The sequence below is a fragment of the Grus americana genome, chromosome 3, assembly GCF_028858705.1.
Source record: "Grus americana isolate bGruAme1 chromosome 3, bGruAme1.mat, whole genome shotgun sequence".
Taxonomy (NCBI): domain Eukaryota; kingdom Metazoa; phylum Chordata; class Aves; order Gruiformes; family Gruidae; genus Grus; species Grus americana.
Window position 1 is genome coordinate 86,326,303 of NC_072854.1, and position 24,749 is coordinate 86,351,051.

At 39.2% G+C, this 24,749-nt stretch overlaps 2 protein-coding genes across 13 annotated transcripts in view; one reads left to right on the forward strand and one right to left on the reverse strand.

Annotated features, from left to right (window-relative positions):
• Nucleotides 1-19,136, reverse strand: part of CEP170 (centrosomal protein 170) — a 99,156-nt gene extending 80,020 nt beyond the window's left edge. For 7 of the 9 annotated variants that reach the window (XM_054821073.1, XM_054821072.1, XM_054821071.1 and 4 more), the window contains exon 1: nt 18,954-19,136. The gene's annotated coding sequence lies outside the window, so the exon portion shown is untranslated. The other 2 variants (XM_054821065.1, XM_054821066.1) reach the window with 2 other exon arrangements.
• A 255-nt stretch (nt 19,137-19,391) lies between these two features.
• Nucleotides 19,392-24,749, forward strand: part of SDCCAG8 (SHH signaling and ciliogenesis regulator SDCCAG8) — a 111,225-nt gene continuing 105,867 nt past the window's right edge. For 3 of the 4 annotated variants that reach the window (XM_054819197.1, XM_054819196.1, XM_054819195.1), the window contains exon 1: nt 19,392-19,883. In XM_054819197.1, coding sequence (XP_054675172.1) covers nt 19,817-19,883 — 67 coding nt within the window. In that variant the 5' untranslated portion in view covers nt 19,392-19,816. The remainder of the gene's footprint in view (nt 19,884-24,749) is intronic. The other variant, XM_054819194.1, reaches the window with a different exon arrangement.

Sequence of the window (24,749 nt, forward strand, 5' to 3'; positions counted from 1 at the left end):
AGGTGCTAAAAATTTTGCTAAAATTAGGTTTACCTTCTCATACAATTGCCTAGGATATTTGGGGAAGCTTCAGAAGAAATGACTCAAACATTTCTGAAACAAAGTTAAAGGTAGTAACATAGAATATTTTCCTCTAACAAAAATTATAAGTAGTACCTCATATATTCAAATTGGTAACTGAAATGTGACAGGAGGCCTTTGTATCAGTTTGTACATTTTACTATGGTTCTTGTGTAAATTGATCCAAATACAGATAAGCAATAGGCTTTTGAAAACTTTCCATGTGTATATAAGTTCAGTAAGTACAGAGATAAATTCTCTCAACTTATCTGTCTACACAGAACAACATACTTCACAATTTGCTTTAACTACCCACTTTTAACGTTACAGTGCCAGTTAGAACCAAAAAATAGGTCATCTTTCCCCAGTACTCCCAATTCATCCAGGTGCCGGCAGACAACAAACGTAAGGGCAGAAGACCCAGAAGGAGAGAACACTACCACACTTGGACAAGACATTTGAGCTGGACCAGACTCTGCAAAGAGGAATCAAGGAAGGCAAACATCAGGTGTAAGCCATGACAAGGGAGCAATCAGAATTAAGAGAGCACTAATGGAGCCAGTAATGACTGGAGAAGACCTGAAGTTACAAAGAAATGCTGTCAGCAAACAATGCCCACTGGAAAAGTGCCTACCATGCCTGCTTTATTGACTATCCAATGTAATTAAGGACACTAGTGTCAGTAGTTCTATTTTTGACTAAAATGGAGAAATCTATGCTACAGAAAGAAGCAAAGTGAAGGTAATTCCAACCCTGAGAAGATTTTAATATCAATTATATTGATACAGTAATCTATAAAGATAATTGATTTAGATCTAGGAAGTTATAATATAGGCAATAATATTGTCTACTCTGTAAAATACTATGAAGTTGGGCAGTATCACAAGCAGTGTTCCATGTGCAATCATAATTAACCTACTTACACATGTGCATTAGAAAATAACCTTTAACTACATCACCACATAATACTTTAACCAGGACTCCACCTTATTCAGGTTAAAACAAAAAGCTTAACCAATTAATCAGTATTTTTCTCCTCTCCTCATCAACTGAATATCCTGTGCCTTATTTATTGCACATCACTAAAAACCTTTTGTGAATTATTAACTTGCTACTGACTTTATCTGCTATGCTCATCACCACAGCATGAGAAATTCATTAACACTTACGGTGAAATCTCCACAAAATCTCTATAAATGGTTTACTATAAATGGGGAACAGTAGAGAGCACTTTTTAACACTACAGTATCTTAGTCGTGAATATTTAAGTTCCAAAACCATCTGCATATCATCTTGAAGTACCTAGTCTTACACAATACTACAGGTGTTCAAATGGTTTCATTTATTTCTGTTACAACACTGAATGCCTAATTCTTTTGCAAGTAAGGTTAAAGCCACATGTAGGGTAGCTAGAAAATTAAGACCACCTTTCCAAAGAATAGGTAGATGGCTCATCTGCCATCATAGGGACTAAAAATACAAGAAAATACTTCATGATCTAGGGTAGCTTCTAAATGTTTTAGACATGAAACTATCCTTGGTGGTTTCATAATCCCCTGCTTCTTTCACTACTCACATTGCTGTCATCCCAGAAAAGGGGACAGAGTGCTCCACAGACAACAGCCTCCTGACTGAAACTATTCTCACAAATTCCTAGGGCTAGTCCATCAAGTGAATTTGTTAATAAAGTGGGTATCTTATGCAGGAAAAAACAAACAAACAACAAAAAAAAGCAAAAAGATGGATGGCTGAAGAACCTTTCATTGGAAACTGGAATTCAATCTACATAAGCCATCCTTCATGCCACAGTAGAGTGCAATGTTGCTCCTCAAGCAACATGGGATATAGCTATGAAAGTTTAGCACAGTGAAAAGACACTACCCACGTAATGCTTTGCTCAAGTAAAGCTGGATGAAGTTGTCAAGTGACAATACTTTTCACTTTGAGACTTAGGTTATGTCACAACAATATCCATAAAGGTTAATAAAAATATACCCTCAAAAGGCTTTAAAAATAATAAAAAATGAAATCAATGGAAGCATGAATAAGGTAAATTACACATAAAAACATTGAAACTCTTCATCAACATCCCCAAGAGAAGATGAGCTCGCATACATAGGAAAACTGACCAAAAAAAATCCTAGATTTTCAGCAGTTGTCTAACAAACTAGAATTGTTATTCACCTCAACGCATTTCCCTAGAAACATTCAAATGCTATATACAGCCCTGAACAAGAAACTGTTCCCATTCACACCGATATAAAGAAATATTGCTATTAGTTATAAAGTTCATGAAAATTTCTTGCAATTACTCCAGAGTTACACTGACATAACAGAACTGGATGGCAAGCATGCAAATAGGTAAAGTAGAAGAAAACAGGAAACACAAGGGAAGAAAAGTGAAGTGTCCATTCAACTGAACTTGCTTGCTCAAACGGGGAACAGGAGTACACTTAGGATGACTGTCCCTGTCACTAAACCAAAACACCTCATAAAAGTCACAGTCCTCCTTGGTCTGTTGGCTTATCTCTTAAACTTAGTAAGGTTTAGCCAACAAGGCAGCTAACGATAGCCTCGTGTATTCATTCTGCTTCTGAAGTATTTGACCTGTTCCACCTTAGCTCAAATACCCAAATTTCTTGAAAAAAAAAAAATAAAATAGAAAATCATATTGAAGCCTTATACTACATCTAAAATATGTAATTTTGGTGTTCATCAAAAGATGTAGCCATGACTATACAGAACACTGAGAGCAAAGAAACTCTCTTAACCACTACCCTGCAAAACTGTTCTCTTCTCCTCTTTGCTAACCTCCTTGAATCTACAAAATCACCTGGGCCTTTTGTTTACAGAGAAAACCATTTACTTGCAACATCTGCTAGATCCAATTTTAAAAAGAGATTTTTTAAAAAATTATTTTAAGCTTAAGAAGAAAAAAAAAGAAATATAATAAAACATAGACCAGAAACAAAAAACAGAGCAATAAAATGCCTTTATAAAGCATGAGGAGACAGAATCATAGAATCATTTTGGTTGGAAAAGACCTTTAAGATCATCAAGTCAACCATTAACCTAGCACTGCCAAGATCAAGCTGAGTCATGTCCCCTGCTTTTTTTTTTTTTATTAGTACACATCCAACATTCATATATATGCACATTACCTATCGTAAAAGGCTAACTAAAACAAGAGTTAGAGTTCTACCAAATCAATAAAGCAACAGCAATGTATTTCTATATTTCTCAGAGGGTCTCTGGCTAGAAGAGAAAGGAAGAGGAAGAAAAACAAAACAAAAAAAAAAAGAGAGGGAAAAAATAGAAAAGACATACACACCCACACCTACCACTTTACAATGATGAAGTGGAGGGTACAGTCTGGCAACCTGTCGATCTGGCCCTAGGGTCAGATTATCACAGCAGACTCCTCAGCAGCATTTGTGGGAAGAAGCATTTCTTCCTTGCATTTTAATTACAAAAAATCATAAAAGCCCTCTAGCTGGGAAATCTACTAAGGATAGAGAGAAATTTTTCTTCTGCATTCAAAGAGTCTGAGATCTTTACAGAAGGGACGCAGATACTCTTCTTGCCCTACAGGTCATCCCATGCATCTGATGGAGTAAGGACAAGAAAGCTGCGGAGGAGGCTGTTGCCCTGTCAGTCAGCAATTCTATCCTGTAACGTGGCTACAGCTGTGGGGCTGCACAAGCATTCTCTCCCTCCAGTCCAGGTCAGAATTAGATCTACGTCTATTTTATTGCTGTGACACACAGGAATAGCTGTCAGAACAGCAACTGAAATAAACCCCTTTTTCTGCCAACAGTGCAGCTGCACTAAAAGTTGCTTGGGGTTTTGATTTTGAGGATAAGGGACAATGACTTAAAAGACCATATCCTACTCCATTTTTGATGTAATAATGACCTAAAATAAAAAGCCCAAGATCTTTACCTTTGCTATTATATCAATATACAAATATTGCAAACAAATGTACAAAATAAGGCTTACCTGATGGCTACCAATCATTTGAGAGTCACAGTATGCAAAAAGATATTATTTGCATGAATAAACAATCAGGATGTCGACAAGAAACATGAAGTCCAACATTAAGACTTTCTACCAAATTTAAGCTAACTCACACAACTGAGACTAAATAATCTCCTATTTAAAGCATCTAGGAAAGGGAAATTAAATGTTACCAGAACTATGAAGACAGTCATGCCTTTCTCTACCACAAAAGTCCCTTTTCAAAAGAAAAAAAGGGGGGGGGGGATTGAGAAGCTACCAAGGGGAAAAAAAAACCCAACACTCACAATTCCTAGCAGAAGCTAGGAGATCAAATTGTATTAAGAACAGCAGATTGAAACAAAGACTTCAGCAACTTGACAAAAAATAAAATACTGGGTTATCTTTACAGAGAAATACGCAAATTCCTAAAAGACTGATTAGAAAAGTTTGCATGAGACTGGTACTGTAAATGGGAATAAGTCCTACACAACAATCACAAGCCTTTGCATGCATGTATAGTTGTTATAATAATCAGGGGTACCTGAAGGTTACAAATTTTTTAAAGCTTTAAGGTATTCTCAGTCTAAACATTAGATTTCCAACTGTTAAAGGCATACTCAGTTATTAGCCACTAGGATAAAGCCATTAAGACTTAGAAAAAGTGATACTATTTTATCCTTTGATAACAGACAATAAGGATATTTTGCATTTCTCAAAGAAAATGGGCAGCTCATTTTGCATTCCTAATCTTTATATTCATAAGCAAAAAATCATTTCTCATGAATGTTCTTAGCAGCCTTCCTGCACTGAAAGGCAACGCTTCAAAAGCTGCTTTCAATAAAGAGTTAAAATAAAGGGTAATGACAGCTTATAAGAGTAGCTTAACTTATGATCAAACAACCAAGTGTTCATATTTTGTCCATCACTCTCATTCAGATTAAGGAACTGGATAAAGGAAAATATTTTGAAGTTTTCCTATTTCACCGTGATCAAATGAGCTCATCTATACAGAGATTAGCATACTGAGTATGCTAATAACATAGTACATCTCATAAGCAGCCTTTAGAAATGATTGCAGCAAGCAGGCCAAAGAAACCGTAACCAAATTGTCTTTGGGAAAAAGCTTCCTTTAATGAAAGCTACAGAATACTTCCTTCCCCCCTACTCCATATCAGACTATATTATCAAACTATACTATTGCCAAGATAAGCAAACAGGAAAATAAATGAACAAATACAAATCAGGCATTGCATTCAGGCAGAATGCAATCTTAAAGCAGCGGTCAAGTCCTCCTCTTCCACTTCCTATTCTCACAGCCTCCATTGTGGCATATTCCAAGTCATTTTGCAGGCTGTGTATAAAGAGGAGGTTTTATTTGCATTGGCCAAGTACCGACCATAGTCCTGAGCACTACTGAAAAGACAAACACTACTTTGCAGATAAAATTGGACCTCTCAACCTCCCAAGGGTAGTGATTTCACTTTCCCCAAAATTGTGAAATATATGGGGTTTATTCCATGTCCCAAGATACTAAGTAAGATTAAACTACATTCAAGGCAACGCAAATTTTTTCTTCTTTAATACATGGAATTATTTACTTTCTGAGTAAGAAGATGAGTATATTCTCCAAAGAAAAACATGTATTTAAGTAATTTTAACATCTATCTTTCAGGTTTGAATTCTATTTTACTTCTTGACACAATACAGAAGTACATAGAACATGATAGTGGAAATAACAGACAATGATTATTTAAATCAATGTCTCCACATCCATTCATAGTATTACAGATATAACTTGAAAAAGGTATTCAATTATTATTCTTTGCTACATCTCCACTGTAACATGAAAAACATTTATCATTCCAAGGTAGGCTCCATACAAAATATTTGATACATTCTACCCTGTCCCTTATGGAATGCTTTGGAGCTTTTTACAATTATTCTCAACAGCCAAGTCCACAGATGTATTTTTCTTGGAAATACACTAAGTTGTTTGTTCCAAGATCAGTAACGCAGGCCCTACGTGGGGGAAAAAAAAAAAAAAAAAAGTTGGATGTACTTATTTTACAAAACAACCAAAGGCTCAAAATTTTGCCTTACAGTTGTAAGTGATGTTTGCTCTAGGCAACCTTCACCGTCTGAAGACAGGGAGACTCCGTATGTGCATGCATGCACGCATAATAAAAGCCATTGCTTCTGAATCATAATTATGTTGTGCTACGTGGACATTCTATAAAGTATTTACTGTCATGACAAACTTAGAACCAAAATTCTTTAAAAATTAGCTTGGTAGCTGTGATGTAAAGAGCTGTTTTCTTCACGTTTAACATTTTCCAATTTCAGACAATAACATGGGACTTGATTTTTAAGATCTTTTCCCGATGGGAAATCCTCTTCCTGGAGATTCATGTCAAAATAGAGTAGAACAAGGCTTAAAAGTCCTTATATTTTAATTATTTGTTCAGTTCTTTAATCACATGCCAAATCATTCAAGAGAAACCTAGACTTGCAGTTTGGAGACTAGCATTTCTTTCATGACTGTATGTTTCCCATCTCTCTCCTTCCCATGAAATGAAACTGAAAGGTAACAAATACAACACACTTTCTCAATGTATGATCACGTGAAAACTCCTGCCAAAAAGGCAGTATCAATAATTTAGCAAGACACAAAGCAGGTTAAGACATTTGCACAAACAACAAGAATACCCATGGTTTTAATGAAAAATATTACTTATTCCAAAGATTTTAAACCAGTCTATAATTAGTACCTAGCAAATGGCTTCCCTAGAGAGAAGCTATTCCACATTTGCTTGCGGTGCCTACTCACTCCTTTCTCGTATGCAGCCAACAAACAGGAATATAGCTACCAGCATGGTAAATCTTAATTCTATTTCTTGCATGTGAAATTGTGACTGTAAACTTTTAGAATTAACACATACAGTGAGTATGCAGCTTGACATCTTTATGCAAGATTTTGTTTGAGCCGGTATATTACAACCCCTCAACTAAATCATGATCAGAAGCTCTGACTGATATGTAAGTAGAATATTTTCCTTTATAAGCTGGTTTAAAAATGACTGATGATAATTGATTTAAACTTGATTTGGTGCAACATTAGCATATGTTCTGCAGAATACTACAATGAAAATCTGATTAACTTTGGAACATTTGGAGACCACTGGAAAATATTTTTACTAGAATCATACTATAAATATTTTAAAAAGCTATTGATTGAATGTGAGTCTGTCTTTCAATAGAGAGAAATCTGGGATTCAAGTACTTTTAAGGAAGGAAACCTATACACATTTTTCTTTGTGAGTTCAATAATTTTGTTGCCTTAAAAAAAAAAAAAAAAAAAAAAGGAAGAGATGTGAAAGGGAAGGCTAAATGGGAAGATCTCTGAACTCCACACACACTGCTCCAGGCACGGAACCAAACAAGAGGAAGTGGTACTATAAGCCCATCCACAAAAAGGGATTGAGTCATCCCTTTCATTAGCACTTTAGTGAACATGTTTGGGGTTTTGGTTTTCATTTTTTTAAAAACTACCCACAGTTACTACAAAAGTTACTCATTTTATGTCTCCAGCAAAATGATCTGACTAGGAACTTAGTTACACTCAGCTGCATAAAAAGTAAAAGGCACATTAAGCCACACTGACCACGCTGCTGCAATAAAGAAATAGTCTTCTGGTTTACCAAAAATATTTAAAATCACCTTAACATGGAACTAAATGTGGACAAAAGCATAAGAAGTTGATTAAGACAGATCATCATCGGTTCCCTTTTTAAAGGCTGGAACAATTCACATCCTCTGTCCTTTAAATTACGTTTCCATGGTGTAGAAGCTATTATCACTATTGGTACCCACTGAGCAACACTTCTGATAATACCTAACATCTTAGACTAAATTAGTGCTGCATTTCTATGTTTGTTTATTTTGATTTGGCTCTTCCTGGACTTTATTTCTTGTATATTTCCTACTGAAAATATGGTATTTACTTAGTATATTTGTCACATACTGGACTAATATTATCTCTTGCTTAATTCAAAATAGCCCAGTTGTAGCCTTCATTTTATTTCCCCAGACATATTTTTTAAAAGACGTATTTTTATTTCAAGCAAGAGCACATTTTTTTTTTTTAACGAATTATTTACATTTTTTAACTGTATTCTCCTTCTGCCACACAGTTGGTAATTAAAGCTCTTATTGAAACCATTTTAGTTGCTTGACGAAGTGGAGCTCTTTTTCTGCCCATTGTTCCTCCTAACAGCAAGCTTTAGAGAGCTGGAGATTTCAGAGATACAAAGCTCCTAAAAGTTTTGGGAGAACAGAGGGCTGAGCAGAACAAGTTCAAAAGAATAAGCCCATCATCCCACTGGCAGAAACACTGCGCTACAAGTTCGACAGTTCCCAGCTCCTCACAGCCTGCTGGCCGACCTGCGCTCACACGGCTCCTCTGTGCTCTGCCTTTGTAGGGTATTTATCATTCAGGTTGTTTTCCCCACAGAACATTGCTCATTCCCAACCAAGCAGGCAAGAGCAAGCACATGCGCATGCTGAGGTTCAGCACAGTTTGGGATACAGGACACCTTCCTGGGAAACCAGACATTACTTGTTCTCCTGCATATGTTTTTCACTCCATTTTATCTTAATAGGATTGTTTTACTTTGAATCAAAAGCAAAGTGCTTTCCCAATGTTGCCAAAAATTCAGAAGTGCTTTTTCTTCCCCTTTTGCTTTGGATGTATGTGCCATGTACCAGTTGGAGGGAGGGAGAGAGAAAATAGAAACGTGTTCCCTGCACTTGGTCCACAAGATAAGCACGTTGAGGGCCATCCCATCCAGGCACACAAGCATTTTTAACAGAATGAGTGCATTCTCATGGTATTGCAAGTATAAACACACAAGCACCATAATGTATTAAACAAAAGATGTTTCAATAAAGCTCCATCCATGTCAGCCAATACATCCATAAAAGTCAAGCTCCAAAGTTAGGAAGAGCTGCTCTAGAATATACAGTAAGTACCAATCTGCAATCTTCTGCAGACAGAAAGCAGTTGAAATTGTAAAGAATACTGAATAATCATGACAAAATAGTTATCCTTTCATATATGTATTTTAATTCTAAGTAGTTAGAAAAACTCTATGAACAACAGAGCCCCAAAGACTGACTTTTATTCCCACTTCTTCCTCAAGTTCATAGTGCTTTTCAAATGTTTTTGCAAGTTTGGTTCAGAGAGAAAGAAAACACATTTCCAAATCTTTCTGCCACTTTTAATATCTGAAAAGGTGATAAAATCCCAGTGTAGACATTATATTCAGCATTTATAATGAGATTGGAGCAGCCTGTACCCAAAGTTTTACTGGCTGAAATGGAGAAGTTGGCAGCTTAAATAAATTTTAAAATCTAAATATAGGAACAGTTTACTGGACAGCAGTATGGGATGTGAATTTATAGTGTGGCACCTCTTCCTTATCAGCAGCTCCTGCATCCACACTTCCACTGCAACAAATCTCAAGTAACCTACTTTGCGTGAACTGCTTCATGTTCCTTGCATGTGCCACACAGTAGGAGTTACTATGGAAAGTTAAATACATACGAAGCTAATCCATGCTTTGTACACCTCTTGCTTGCATGGCTAGAACTTCACCGTATTGACTTATTTTCAACCTTAACGTTAAAGACTCAAATGACAAGCAAATCAGCAGTTTTAACCTTCATCACATAAATGTTAAACTGAAGCTGTGATTCCACATCAGACAAAGCCAGTCTCACCGCTGTCAGGATCCCAACCCTCTTGCCCTGCCCCAGCCACAAAGCGCAGACTGCTCCTTTGCCTTGGCTGCAGGACTCACGTGGCTGAGTGGCTGAGCTGAGCTATTTCAGCAGGTTCAACTAGTGACAGACTAGCTTGTGTACTCTTCTCCACTCCCACAAACAAATGAATGGTTCCCAGAAACCAACACACACAATCTAGCACCCAAGCAAAAGGAGTGAGGCTGTGCAGCTAGGGGTGGGAGAAAAAGGAAGAACAGGGCAGGATGAGGAGAAGCTAGCAGCCAGTTTTGCTTAGGCTGCTATGAGAACACAGGTCAATTATACCAAATCCACCCAAGCCTCACAGGACTTCTTATATTTAGACAGGTCTATAGTAACCATAAGAATATTAATTAAAAAGAAAAAAAAGGAAGAATTCCTATGGAAATAACTATACAAATAAAACAATACACAGACATCTTTGAATATTTTTTTTAAGGCCATGGCGTTGTCTCCCAAAAAGCACAATAGATAAAAATAGTAAGGCATAATGCTTTTCTTGGTGTTGGAATGAAAATGCACCAAGGGAAAGACCCACAAAACACAGAAACTCAAGGATCTTAATCTGCTAAATCTAGTCTTCTTTCAACATGCTGTTTGAAGTAATTTATTAATTGCACTAAAAATAACAGTATGTTTGGTTTGTTGGTTTTTTTACTAAATCAAAGGTTTCAATTTGCCTCAACTGGGCAAGGAATGACTCAGGACTTCCTGGTTCACTGTTATGTATTGATACGGATATTTCAGGGTTTGTTTTTTTTTTTTTTTTTTTTACTGCCACTTTACAAAGGACTTTACTATGTGCTATAGACTGCCCAGGCAACATAAAAATGAGTTCACCCTGTCAGACATTTAAGTAAATACCCGGTAATATTAACTGGACCAACTGATAATGGTTATTGTGTAGGGTACAGGTAAACAGAATTAGAGACCATGAAAACAGTATCAGAAGCTATAGCAGAAAAAACCCTTCTTGCTTCTCAACAAACTAGAGCTTAAGGCATGATGAATGAAAACGTCAAAACATTTCTACTACCTGCAGGTACTGAAATGCGATTTTGACATCAGGAACTGAAGTTGTTGGGTAATTTAGTTCTTAGTTCTGCTACAAACTCTGACCTCCTCAAAGCAAGTAAGGAGGCAGCACTTTGAAACACTTGCAACAATAATCCTGCAAGAGAACAAGGCAAACCAGATTCTGGAGTGTTGCTATTTGCAGTTTTGCAACACAACACCTGAACATGTTTAACTTTGATAGCTGAAGTTGCCAATACAGTATGCTAAGGAAAATGCAATCAGCCCACAAAAACCGGCAAAAAGCAAGAGGGTGTGTTTGTTTAAAGAAAGCTAGAAAAAATACACATGCAGTATGCAAGACAATTGTATGTGATTTAGAAGTTGCAAATACTGAAGAAAGAAGTATTTATTCTAGGAAAAAAGAAAAAGACACTATTAGATAATGCCAAGCAATAAATTCTTATAACAAGCTAAAGAATATAATTCAATAGCATTATATTGGGCCTTGCACTGTTGTGTAAAAAAAGATCCTGTCATACATAGAAGTCATTGGCAGTACCTAAGGATTCACTGACTTCACCAAGACCTGGGGCTGACAGACAACTTACTCATGCTCAAGGAAGTAAAGAAAAAAAATAAAATTTTGAATGAGAAAAAGAGCCAACAAAACAAACAGGGTATGAAGATTCAGCACAAAATAAATTCCATGTGACAAACTATGATTAACAGAAACAACAATACATCTTCTGTGATGGCTACCATGTTTCAAATACTGTTATTGCCAAACTTTTTTTTTTTTTCAAGTTTGTGACAACTCTGGACTTTCAAGTGATTGACTCAAGCTATATTCAAGCTTAAGTTCAGCCTAGCATTTTTTTGTGTGAATATATTTTTCCATTGCTCATTCTTCTTTTTTTTTTTTAATGGTTTTGTTCACTGTGTTGGTTTTGCTTGGGCTTTTTTTTTTTTTTCAATACACCCACTGACTATATCCAGCTACTCCTTTTCACTAATATTAGTTCTGTACCAGCAACACTTTTTTTTGTGTTCTCCAAACAGGAAGAAAACTGAAAAGAACAAAGCCATCTACATAAGAGGAAGGAAAAAAAGATCAAAAAAAAATTTAAAAAAATTAGCATGTTCATCAGAAGGCTCTCTGCAGCTGCCCGTAAAACAAGTGGACACGATTCTCTAAATTAGGAACCTGTTCTCAACAGATGAAAAACAGCCATATGCTTCCATTCTTCAACTGGCGTTTCAGACCTTTATGAATTTGCACCTCTTCTTGATATGCTACATAAGATATATCTGTAGAACTGTATTGGGCATGCAATTGCACCTCTCAAAAGAGCACTCTGAAAGAAAAAGTAACATACAGGATTCCTTACAATATTTAGGAATGCAACTGGTCTACAAAGAGATCACAAAGTATATTTAGAAGCTAATGAATTAAGACTTGATTAATTAAAAATATGCTACAGAATTTGTGATCCAAATGGTAACAGTTAAAACTAAAAACATTTATTTTAACAAACTAGCATGAATTATGACAGACTTATAACTAATTAATTCCACTAAGGTTGCTAAAGATTCAAGTTAGCGTAGACTTTGCCAAAATAAAGGCACTACCCAATCATCTCCAGCATAGCCCAATAAAATAATTAGCATGATGTTTAGAGGACTATTAGAGCATGGTGACTCAGCAGCATTTAGAAGAAAAATAGTTTTTGAACAAGACCTTTTATTAAGTTTATCAGCAAAAACTGTAATAGTAAAACAAACACAAGATGACCACAGAGGGCAATATGATCTGTAACATGAAAATATTGTAGTGGTTCCATAATTCTTATATCAACCAGTTGTGATCATTATTCAAAACTCTCTGCTAATCCAAAAGTTAAACAAAAAAAAGTTCTCATTTCTCAGTGGTTCCTCAATGGCTTCCTGTGTAATTTCTGCTGACAATTCAAAAAAGATTTGTAATGGCCAGTTTCACAGTCAACTTAAAGCTAAAATTAAAGCTGTGTTTTTGACTTGTGAATCACCTCAACAAGCAGTTCTTACAGGAAGGGTTTGATCCTCATATTACATGACTAACCCCTTTGGAAACCAAGTACAATAAAAAGAAAACATGATCATTTAAAGAAAGGAGAGATGGATGAGCAGAAGTATGATCTTCATTAACCTCACCAACCTGGGGTGGATTTTTGTAATAACAAAAATATGTAGGAAATCAAGATTTTAATTATTAAGCTGGTACACAGCTGAACATATATAAGAAATGAAGGTCTGAAAAACATAAAAGGCCATATTCACTGAATTGCCTTTTCAGTACATATCTGAAGAAATCCAGATCAAGTGGAAGGAATAATCCTTAATAGAAACTACACCTGACTCAAAAGCTCCAAGCAGAAAATAGATGGAGACTAGCAATGCCTTAGCAGAAAATACCATATACGCTTGCACCTTTCTTATCTCTGCCTTGGCACCACATTACAGCTATTCTTGGAGAAAAGACGCTGGGTTTGATTCAGAGCAAGAGTCCATTCTATATGGTCATTCTCACATTCTTAGGAAAATTCCGAAGGGAAAAAAAAAATTAAGTGAAACTACAATATTACCCATTAAATGTCTTCTATTTAGCAAATTAAATTATAAAATTGAGTAGAGTAATTCCTGACATCAAGGTTCCTGCAATGATATAGTTCCACAGGACTAAATAATCAGTTAAGTCATGGGGGAGTGGGGTGGGGGGGAGAGAAGGTGAGATTAATGAAAGCAAGAAAAATATATATTCACGAGAAAACAGAAAAGGTATTACAACATTCCAACTTCCTGCATTCTTCTTCCTAATCTTGAAATGTAATCCACAACAAGGAGACAAATAAGAGATAATTGAAAAGGCTTTGGTTTTAAACACAGAACAGAATGCATAGATGGCCAAATATTTGCAATTCAATAGAAAGATCATCAACAAAATTATCTAAGCATGTCATTTTGAGGGAAAAGCCATAAGTACATCTGATTTAATGCATTCAGTGTATTGCTACTTTCAGACCATAATGGTTAGCTAATGGATTGATTACAAGTTCTTCATGCAATACCACAGCTGAAGACTAACAAAATACCCTGTGCACAAAGAAGCATCTTGGAAATGCCAGGGAGGGGCACCACTTCTGTTATTATTGTTCTGAAAAGCTCAATAATTGCAGTTCGTCCTGGAAAGAAACAAAATGAACAGAACCAGAAACTCATTTGGAATGAGATACAAAATGAGATGAGATCTGGAAGGCTCATCACACAGACTGTAGAAGATTCAGCTATTTGTCAAGGACGATACCCTCTTAGTTTCATGGAAAAGATCAGAATATAAAATATTTTCATTCACAAGAATGGAAACAAGTAAACAGAGGACGCTATTACAAAAGCGCCAATCCTTGCAAAAGACACAGCAGAACAAACTGAAGAAGATAGACTGCAAGACAGCTGCAGTAGTTGGACCTGAATCAGCTCACTAAGCCCACCAGTGGATGATGTTGGAGCTCTAAAAAGCACCTAGCTAAGGAAAAGTCTATTTTTCAATAACAATTTCTAAGAGAAGAAAAAGAGGAGAAACAAAGTTGACAAATATGTCAGGTTTACATGGGAAAAAGCTATCATGTTTTACTAAGTATTCTATTTAGGGGATGAAGAGAGAAAATATGCTTCATATCTCTGTTTTGAATAAATAAAAACAATTTCTCTAACCACATAGCAAATAGTACTTTGTCTATAATTCACAAAAATCACACACTTCAAAACTAGTAAGTAGGCAAGAAAAAACTATGAAAATATTTGAAAACTTACAGCCTTAAATTCTTTGAAAGAGAAGACACCAATATTAGCCTGGCACAAAAATCCTGCTTTTCCTTATACAAAGGCCACACCACTTTGCAGAATCACTTCTCCCTCTTTTCATACCTACTTTGCAGAGAAACATTTTTTTCTTTCAGTGATATGTTCTCAATGTTTAGTCTGTGGATATTTTACATATCAAGGACAGTAAGTAAAGGCTGACAATAAAAACAAAACCAGTATCTTAATTATTTTGTTTTCTTGGATTTACATTTAACACACCCCCTTTCTGACCACAGTAGTCTACAGCAGCATGGGCACAGCCAGATGGGACAGCTAAGCAGACCAAATATATCTTTACCACTGGAAAAGGAAGTATTCCCTTCTAGGCTTGACACTACTGTCCCTGTTCTGTGTACTTGGTCTGGTACTCATCTGACTACACAATAAGACAATTCAATTTGTTAACCCAAGAGAGGAGGGGAAAAAAATTCAAGGAAAACAAAAAGAAAAGAAATAGTTTTCTGCTACATTAGTCAAGTGAATCAACTTCTCATGTACTTAGAAAAGTATTAGAGCCACTGCGACAGAGCAGTACAGCAATGTTGTACCAAAACCCAAAAGTGGCTAACTGGGACTACTCCATGCAGAAGCATCAAGACGTAAGAACTGCTAGTTGGTTTCTTTAACACCCATCTACTCCCAGACTTACTTCCTATCCACCATCTAAAAGCCTGCATACTACACTTCAACTTCAGTGATGCAGCATTGAGTACTTTCCCAAACACAGGTATCCCTCTCTGAAATCAAATTATGTTAGTGATCTACTAAAACATCTTTGTGGGTTTTATTTTAAACTTCTAGGACAAGCTGCTTTTGACATAGTACATGATTGAAAAAAAAAGTTAATTTAAAATACACGGGGTTTTTTTAAAGATCAAACAAAATTTAAATTAAAAAGGTCATTCTAACTAAAAGCGCGCCTGTAAAATAAAAACAGCCTCCCAGCTTTTTGGAGGTAGAGTGGGAGAAGCTAAACTACAAGAGAACCAAGTATTTGCAATTTATTTCAATATTTTTATGTATGTATGTACAACAGACAAGATACTTGTTTAAACAACTTTGTCTAGTTTGTACTCTCTTCCCACCCTCATTTGCATGTGTTATGTTACAGTTTAAGTCATATGACCAGATACTGTTTTTCCCCAGGACATCTTCCTCATTCAATGCACTGGACAGACTCTGATCCAGGAAAGCATTAGCATTGTGGACTGAAGGAAGCTGGTCTCTGTAGACCAGTCTACTGAAAATGCGTAGACGTGCAATGATCAATAGTATAACAGAAGCAGCACAGGCATTCGGTAAGAGCATTATAAACCTCACAGACCATGAAAGACCCCCACAGGCTCACTCAGCATAGTGAAGATGTGTATCTTAGCAAAGATACACATATCTAATGCTAGCTCCCAGCTAGCAAATTTGAAGCTCCATCCCTCAGTAACAAAGAACTTTATTTTCTCCAATTTCAAACAGTCTCCTGGTCACAACCATATCAATTTTTACTACATTATGTAGCATGTTCTTCAAAGAGGGGAAAGTGCATGCCATTGCGTCCTTTTACAACCTCACAAGTGCTAGAAGCAGATATGAAAACTTCTGCAAGTAAATTCTGCTATCCCCACGGATTCAATGCCCGACTCCTCTGTTCAAAATTTTCTAAAGGAAAACCAGAATTTCACAGATTTTCTTGGCTTTCTAGCTAAAGTATCTGTCTTACCTCAGTTCCATTCTGCCTGCAAAGCTAAGAAATGTAGTGCTGACATGGAAATTGTCAGTTTAGGAGACTCGGGAAAATATTATGTTATCAATATACTTTAAAGACCTTTTTCCTTCAAGAACTGGAAATGGTACTTCAATTCCTGCACCTACTCATGCCTCGGGTTTCATTCCAGTCACTCAAGGAAGCTCCCTAGTTCCCATCTATGAGTGAACATAGACTTTTCCAGTTCACTTACAAGCCAGAAAAGAACCTGGTTATGAATGTTATCAACAGAATTGTTTAAAAATTCTGTCTGCCAAGCCTGTTACAGCTGATGAAGCAAGAACCCATTCTTCTTTGCAAAAGTCAGTTAGAACAGATATAGGAAGTAGTCACCTGTCAGAAAAAAAAATGCTGTACCATGATAAAGTAAGTTTGGTCACGACTTTCATGTCAAAATGTTTCTCTTAAAAACATTTTATTTTTTTAATCTGATCCATTACAAATAACTTTTTGATCTTGAAATATTGACAAAATTCCTCAGCTACATTAACCTATTCAGCCAGCTTTCCCGACCTCCTTCAGGCAAAAAAAATCCACTGCAACAACAAAACATTTACATGAAAGTGACAGAGTGTTTAAAAAATTAATAATCAAAGAGTGAGGGGAGAGTCTTTCTGGTATTTACGTTTAACTTATTTTCCCTGTTAAATAGAATTTAAAGTTGAGGAGCTTCCATACTCACAGAGTTCAGTTCCAGTAAGACAGACTTCTCTGCATCTGGACTTAAAGTAATTCCCAGAGGAAATTAATCATAGGAAATCACAGCATATTTACTCATGTCTTAGTTGAGTTTACAAAAACTATCCTGTCCCACATATCATTTTACACAGGCAAACCCTGTCACAATGTCTTGAATGGCATTCCAAAGGAGAAAATATGATCATCACAGTGCTAGAACAGGCTTTATTCTTTCAAAGTAGTTGAATATTTTATGAGTAGCTTTGCTTTCACTGGGAAGAAAATAATTTCTTCAAAGTGCAGATCAGTGGATGCTATCTGTAATCTCTTGTCATAAGAACGCAATTCTTATGTATCTTCAACTCATCAGCATAGCATCAACATCTCATTTTTTCCATAAAGCCGTAAGAACAGATGGACTACTTGTCAGCTCATCTCAAAAATGCCTAAAATAACGCCCAAAAGGCTGGCAACCGGCGCACACCATCCCCACTCCTGTCGCCAGTGGGCTCCCCCGGGGCTGGTACCCACAACCTACTGCACTCAACGGTCATCGCGCGCGCGCTTCGCCCAACCGTCGCCGGCTCGCGGGAGACGCACGGGATGCACCGGGAAGCCAGTCTGAGGAGAGAGCGCGCGCGCCCCCTCCCTAGCCTCGCCTCCCCTCCCCTGCCGCCTGCAGCCGGCGGCGCGCGCAGGAGCTGAGGGCGGAGGAGGGCTCCGCCGCCCGCCCCGCCGCCAGCTTCCTCTGCTGCAACACGCTTTTCTGCTCGAAAACCGCCATCGGGTTTTTGTTAGCTCAGTAACCCGTTCGTTTCCACGCCAGAAAGACAAAGTGGGCCCGGCGCTGTCTCTCTCCACCGGGAACAAAAAAGGTTATTTTGTGTTTGTTTGGTTTCCCGGGAAGAGCCTCAAAAAAAAAAAAAAACCAACAAACATCGCGTCTTCAGGAGAGTATTTTTGAATGCAAAAGACACGCATATTCATGGAATGAAAATACGCAATAAGAGAAAAGGCAAACCCAACTGATTTTCTCCATCATCCTTCTCAGAAGACGTTATTTTAAGGGGACGGGGGGAACCGCATCTCAAGCGAACGGCACCAGTGATTTTTAAATCTGGAGAAATACGCCACCTCCAGCCCCGGGGCAGTTTGTGAAAAAGAGGGCAACCAAAAAAAAAAAAAATTTAAATTCCACCTCTGGAAACGCCTGCTCGAGTCACGGAAATCTGCCTGCGGGAGGGAAAGGCAGGCTGCGAAGCCCCGGTGCCCGCGCTGCGGGCGGCCGGGGGTGGGCGTGCCGGCGGCGTCGTCCCCGGCCGGACGCCCATCGGGCGGCGGGGCGGAAAGGGGCAGGGAGATGCGGGCAGCGGGATCTGGCAGTGTCGTTCGCATCCAGTCAGTGCCAATGCCCCTCGGGCGGCGGCAACCCCCCGCCACCAGCCCCGCCGCGTTTACGAGGGGGAAGGAAGGCGGGGGCGCGGAGCAGCCTACGGACCCAGCGGGGACGGGGGAGGGGGAGCGAGCTGTGTCCAGACCGCGCTACCGTGCCCTCCGCCGGGCGCAGCCCCCGCCGCACGACGCCGGGGTCCGGCAGGCGAAGGCTACCTGATACAATAGGCACCGGGCGAATGGTGGGGCGGACAAACGGCGCGACCCCGGCCCCTCTCGCCGTCACGACTCCCGCCCGACCCACGGCCAGGGCGGCAGCATCCTCACTCACCCCTTCGAGGAGGCTCGCCGCGCCAGGGAGGGGCCGTCCCTAGTGGTGGTGCCGCCGGTGCTCACTGAGCCGGCATCCCCGCGGGGCGGGGGCGGGGCGCTCCGGTCGGTGTCCCTGTGGCAACGGCTCCAACGTTATTCCCTGCACATAGCGGCTAACGGACAGAGTGGGGCAAGACACTGCGCAGGCGCCGCCCGAGCTCACACAATACGGGGGGGGCGGGGGAGAGCAGTGCGCAGGCGTCAAGGGCCGAGCGGCGGAGGGACCGAGCTGCGCCTGCGCCGGCTTCAGACAATAGCTTTCTCCGCTCCCACCACTGGGCGCCCCCTGCGCATGCGCGAGAGCACGCGATGGCGGGAGGTAAACACCGCTTCCCACTCCTATCCCCCTCAGCCATGACTGGACCTGCGCTACACCCGGCCACTGCGGGCCCGAGGACGTAGGCGGAAGAGCTGTACTGTGCGCAGGCGCGAATGCAGTCGCAACCCACAACAAAGGGGAAAGAAGGGGCTACCACCATTCTCTTCCCGCCGCCAGGCGTGGGAGATGTGCCGCCAGCGGGGACTCCACCTCCCAAGGCGCACAGGGCGGCGCGCTGCATGCTGGGACCTGTAGTTTTTCTGGCCGCGTTCCCGCCCGCCGTGTAGCTGGCGGGCGTGGCGGGTCCCGAGCGTCGCCACGCTCAGCTGTGGTGGAGGGGAGGCCGGTAGCGGGTAGCAACGGCCGACGCTGCGGAGCCGGAGGGGGTCCCCGCACGCATTGTGGGAGTTGTGGTTCTTCCAGGAGCCTGCGGCGGTTGCGGAGCGCGGGAAGGCAGAGCGGGTCGAACTACTGTCACCCACCCGGCAGCCGGCGGCGTCCTCATGCGGGCGCCCCGCGGGGAGCCTGCCCTGGAAGAGTCCCTGGAGCGGTACCAGAGGCGCCTCCGAGGTGAGCGGGCACCGCCGCGGCAGAGTGGTGCGGGGTGAGGGCGGGCTGCTTCTCCCGCCGGCCGCTCTCTCCTCAGCCGCTGCCCGGTTCTGCTGGAGGGCTCCGCCGTGGCCGACTGTCCCCTACCCCGCTGAGCGCCTGCGGGCGGGGAGCGTTTCGGCGTCCACGTGCGCTGTTGCGGGGAGCCGGGGGCCGCGGGGGCCGGGCTCTCCCGCCGCTCTCCGGGGCGGCCGGGCTGAGGCAGCGGGGCCCGCCCCGCTCTTCCTGCAGTTGGCGGCGAGAGTGAAGTTGCTTCTGGTCCTCCCTAAACCCGATCGCTGGTGCGGTTAGCACACGTAGTTGTGTGATCATAGCTTGGCTTTGACGGGGCTTTTTGTCCGTGTAAGAGTTGTAGCTGTCGTTGAAATATCAAATTCTAGACAGGTGGTAAAGAAGGGGGCGTGAATTGACTGTTAGGAGAGTGATTATTTCCTATGTCATAAACCGTTTTCATACCTGCCTTCTTATCCAAGAAGCATTGTATATAGCCTGACAGAGAGCACCTTAATCTCTCGGCTATGACATCGGGGCTTTACCAGCCTTCAGACTGTCTCTGACTAATTAAAGTAAGTGTTCAAATTCTCAAGAAAGCGAGTCGGTAATTTGTGGTTTTGTCACCCCACATGGTGCTCACATATCATGTGTTGCGACACTAACAAATTAAATGCATAGTTACAATATAGAAAAAGTCATTGCAAAAAGATAAAACAATGGAAATATTTTTAAATAACTACTTGATTCTTAGCAAGTATTTTATATTTCCTTCTCAAAATAGCATCAGCTCTTTGCAGTGAGGATGGATTTTTTGTTGTTGTTCCAGAAGATAGCACCTTGAAGAATCATCTCTATTTACTTCTCCTGCAGATTAAGTGGGCATGTTGATGCTGCTTGGCACTTGCAGGTAGAACAGTTAAAATAACAAATATCAGAGCATCACTTGATATGCGTAGAGTTCCTTTTGCAATATGTAAAAACAATGAATAAAATCCTATTAATTGCTATGCAATAGACACCGGTAGTCTTAGTACTTTATAATGTTTACTTTTTCTGGGGTGAGTATGGAAAACCACTAGATAATTTTTCTGTACTGGATTTGGACTTTCATGGGGGCAAAGGGCTTCTGCTATGACTTTTACTGACAAAGGAGGAGTGATAAATTAGGATTTTAAAATTGTAGTTGAACACATATGATTTTTATAATAAATAAATCTTCTATTGGTGATACATTTCTGCTTCAAGGTGCTGTTGTCACCCACAGAGGCATAGCTTTGTTTAGAAAGGCCACACTTTAAGGGGTTTTGTTCATTTCTAGTGTACTAGTGTAGGCATAAGTACAAGCTCAGCCAATATGTTGAAAGTTTGGTATATTTCACAATAAGTTTATTTTTAGAGTGCTTGTGATTATCTTTTACGAAGAATATTTTTTCAGACTTGTTTGCTTGCTTTTATGCAGATCTGGGAAGGGGCTACGCTGTTCCTGAAACATTTTATAAATTCATGTTCTCCTTCTGTGATAGCTCAGTGGTTGGACCTGCCTTTTCATTTTAGGCAATGAACTGTTAGCTTATTTTTATTATGTTGAGTTTTCTGCCAGTTTAGTAAACAGCAGTGGCTCACTTTTGGGCCAGAGTCAGTATAAGAGGAGGAGCAAAGGAGGGGGAAACCACCCTTTTTAGGTACAGTGCCTAACACAGGCATCTTGTAAATCTACCCTAAGAAAATGTGGAAATTGCATTCTGTATTCCACTGCATTACCAGGTGCAGTGTCCTGTGTAATTTCAGAGAATGCAAGCTATAAGAGGAACAGATGAAAATATAAGACTTCTACAAATAAAGTTTCGTTTTGTGGCTGCTTTATGTGACTCTAAAAATAAAGTAGGAGAGATGTGAAGTCAAAGCTGTTCTAGGAAAAATAAGTATATGGCCCAGTTACCAGCTCGCCAGGTTAGCTGTGACACTGAAGCAGCTAAGAATTAAATTGTAAATGATAATCTATAATGGTAAATTTTTTGGGTTAGGCTTTTTTATTTATTTTATTGTTTCTAAGTGTTCTGCTAAACAGAGCACATAATGTTCATTTAAGGGTGGTGAAGCTCTCAGAAAGAACAGGGAAATGCTTGGAGTTTCTTACATGTGAGGGTCTCTAGACCTTAGGCATGTCCTTCATGCTCTGCAGAAAGGGCTGGTTTAGGAACTCATGATGATGAATGCTGCAGCTCTAGGGAACAGTTTCTTCTTAAAGATCATAATTTGATACTTTCAGTCTCAAAGCTGCTATGTAGTATGTTAGTAGCATGGTAGCATACCTGTGTTTGACACATCAGAATGGTAAGTAAAGTAAATTCCAAGAGTGTGCAAAACACAGTGCTACCCCAGAAGAGGTATGTGATGTACTATTTTAGATTTCTAAGTGTCAATAGAAACAAAGTAAAAATTTATATGCTTTTGGACTGTAAAATTTTCTTTAAATAGGCATCATCTTTCTGTTTTCACTAACTGGTCTAATTTTCTGTTTTGTCAGGTATTGTTTTACATAAATTCTACAGGTTTTTTTGTTTGGGTTTTTTTTTAAGACGTAAAGAATCAGTGTAATTCCTTCTTCTCTAACTTTCTAGGGCTGTTTTCTGATTGGGAACCATGGGATATCAGAAAATGACCTGTTTGTTGGATTTATAGTCAGTAACTTCTAGTCATCTTCCTATAAGCATTATTAGAACTGCGCCGTTAACTTTAGATTACAGACTTAGGGCAACTTTTTCATACATTTGTAGTTTATTTTTTTCAATTTATGGTGCTTAACACTTCTACCAGCTGGAGTTATTTTCCATGTCTTTCAGGCAGTTCTGTTGTTCTGGATGGTTGGTTGCTTTGCTAAGCTCTCCATTAGCTCCCAGAGTATTTTCTATGGCATTTCTGAGTTCATGAACGAGGTGGCTTTGGTACTTTCATTTAAAGGAGTGCTCTTTATAGACAGTCTTGGACAGTGTCTGAAAAAACATCTTTTGTTTAGGCAATGCAAACATGGTTCAATGCCTTCTCTCTTTTTTTTTTCTGTTTTCAGTTCAGTGGCAAATTACTCTTACAATGATTTTTCTTTTTTTACTTTAATTTTTTTTTGCCCAAAGCTGATCACTATTTTGGAAATATAGCTACCTCTTCCATGTTTTATTTTACTTCAGAGAGTCCTGACTTTAGCCTTTTTTTTTTTTTTTTCCAACAAGTTGAATGGATCGGTAATTTGTCTCTAATGTAAAAAAAATATGTTGTTGTTCAGCAGTAGTCTGACATTCCCATATGAAAAAACCTTCTACTAATTATTTTTATACAAAGATACTCCTCTGGAAAAAGGATACCTATACTATATTTTCAGAGAGTAATACTTAGATTTTGTAGTTACAATGAGTACAGAAAATAACCAAAGTTATCAATGCTTCTTTCAGGACAGAGGAGTAGCTTTATTAAGCATGTAGAATATATGGTATGTGCTTTTTCAACATTAATTAATGTTTCAGTCAGGGACATACTGGTTTTGCCTAAAGCATTATGCTTAACTGAACTTAATGTAGTCCAAAGTTGCATTCACATTTGGATGAATCTTTGTACCTAGAATGGTGTGGTCCTGATTCCAGGTTAGGATTGCTGGTTGCTCCTGTCTCTGAAATAATAAGCAGTAATGTATTTCTTTCTATTAGGTATTTGGTCAGCTATGTCATTGCTAAGGCGTTAGATAAGTTATCTGCCTGTCCCTTGTGGCAAGTACTGCCTGTGATTTATACACCATAGTTGACAACTCGACAGCATTTTTGTGGAGTAGTTGCATCTTCTTTTTGCTGTGTCTGGTTTGATCCATCAGATTTTGTTGCTAGCTTACCATTTTTCATAATCATCTCAGATCCTTTAAACACTGAAAACCAAAGAGCTTTATAATAAATAAAAATTATAATAAGTAAATAAAAATTATTTTAATCCAGTCCAATTTCATTTACATCCACAGCTGTTCCTATAGGAAATAACACATCAGTGAAGTTTTATCATACAACAGAAATATATGTTCAGATTTTATCCATAGAGTCTTGTTAAGATGTAGAAAAGAAAAATGCTGATTGAATTTTAGATATGCAAATCACAGTACTGCATGTGAGCAGTCTTCTGCAGTATGTTTTGTACTGAGATCCTGTTTCTATAAAATGTACTATTACAGGAATTGCCTAACTGAAAAAGTTAGGTTGAATGTGTAAGCACTTAAAAGTTAATGTCTACTAAATTAATTACAAAATTATCATGTTGTCTTTAAGCAAAGATTCTTTGGTGTCTGGTAGTTTGCATCCGCAGAGGTTCTTTCTGCTGCTTTCATATTTAAAAAGAATATTTTTTACATTGGCAGAAACTACAAATGTAATCTTTTCACTCAGTAATGCATCTTCTTTTATCCTAATGCTCTTTGGTGTCTGGTGAATGTAAAGACAGACCATTGGAAACTCCTAACTCTCAGTTTCCCAGTGGTGAGTGTCTTGCTTATGGCAGCAACTTTGTAATTTGGAAATCAGCCATCTTTTAAGAAATTTTGGCAAATATGTGATGTAGCTTTCAAAAATGTTGTGACATTATTCCACAGGCAGGAAAGTCAAGAAAAGTAGGTATTAGTGTGCCCTTGATAATGATTTTAATGTGTTTCACTACTACTGCCCAGTATATTTATGGAAGAAGAGGACGTAGCATAAGAAGATCTATGTTAACTTTGAGCATAAAGTAGTAGCTGGGAGTCAGAAGCTGTAATACTGTGAACAAAGACAAGTTCCGGGAAAAACTGTATACGAGCTTGTTTGG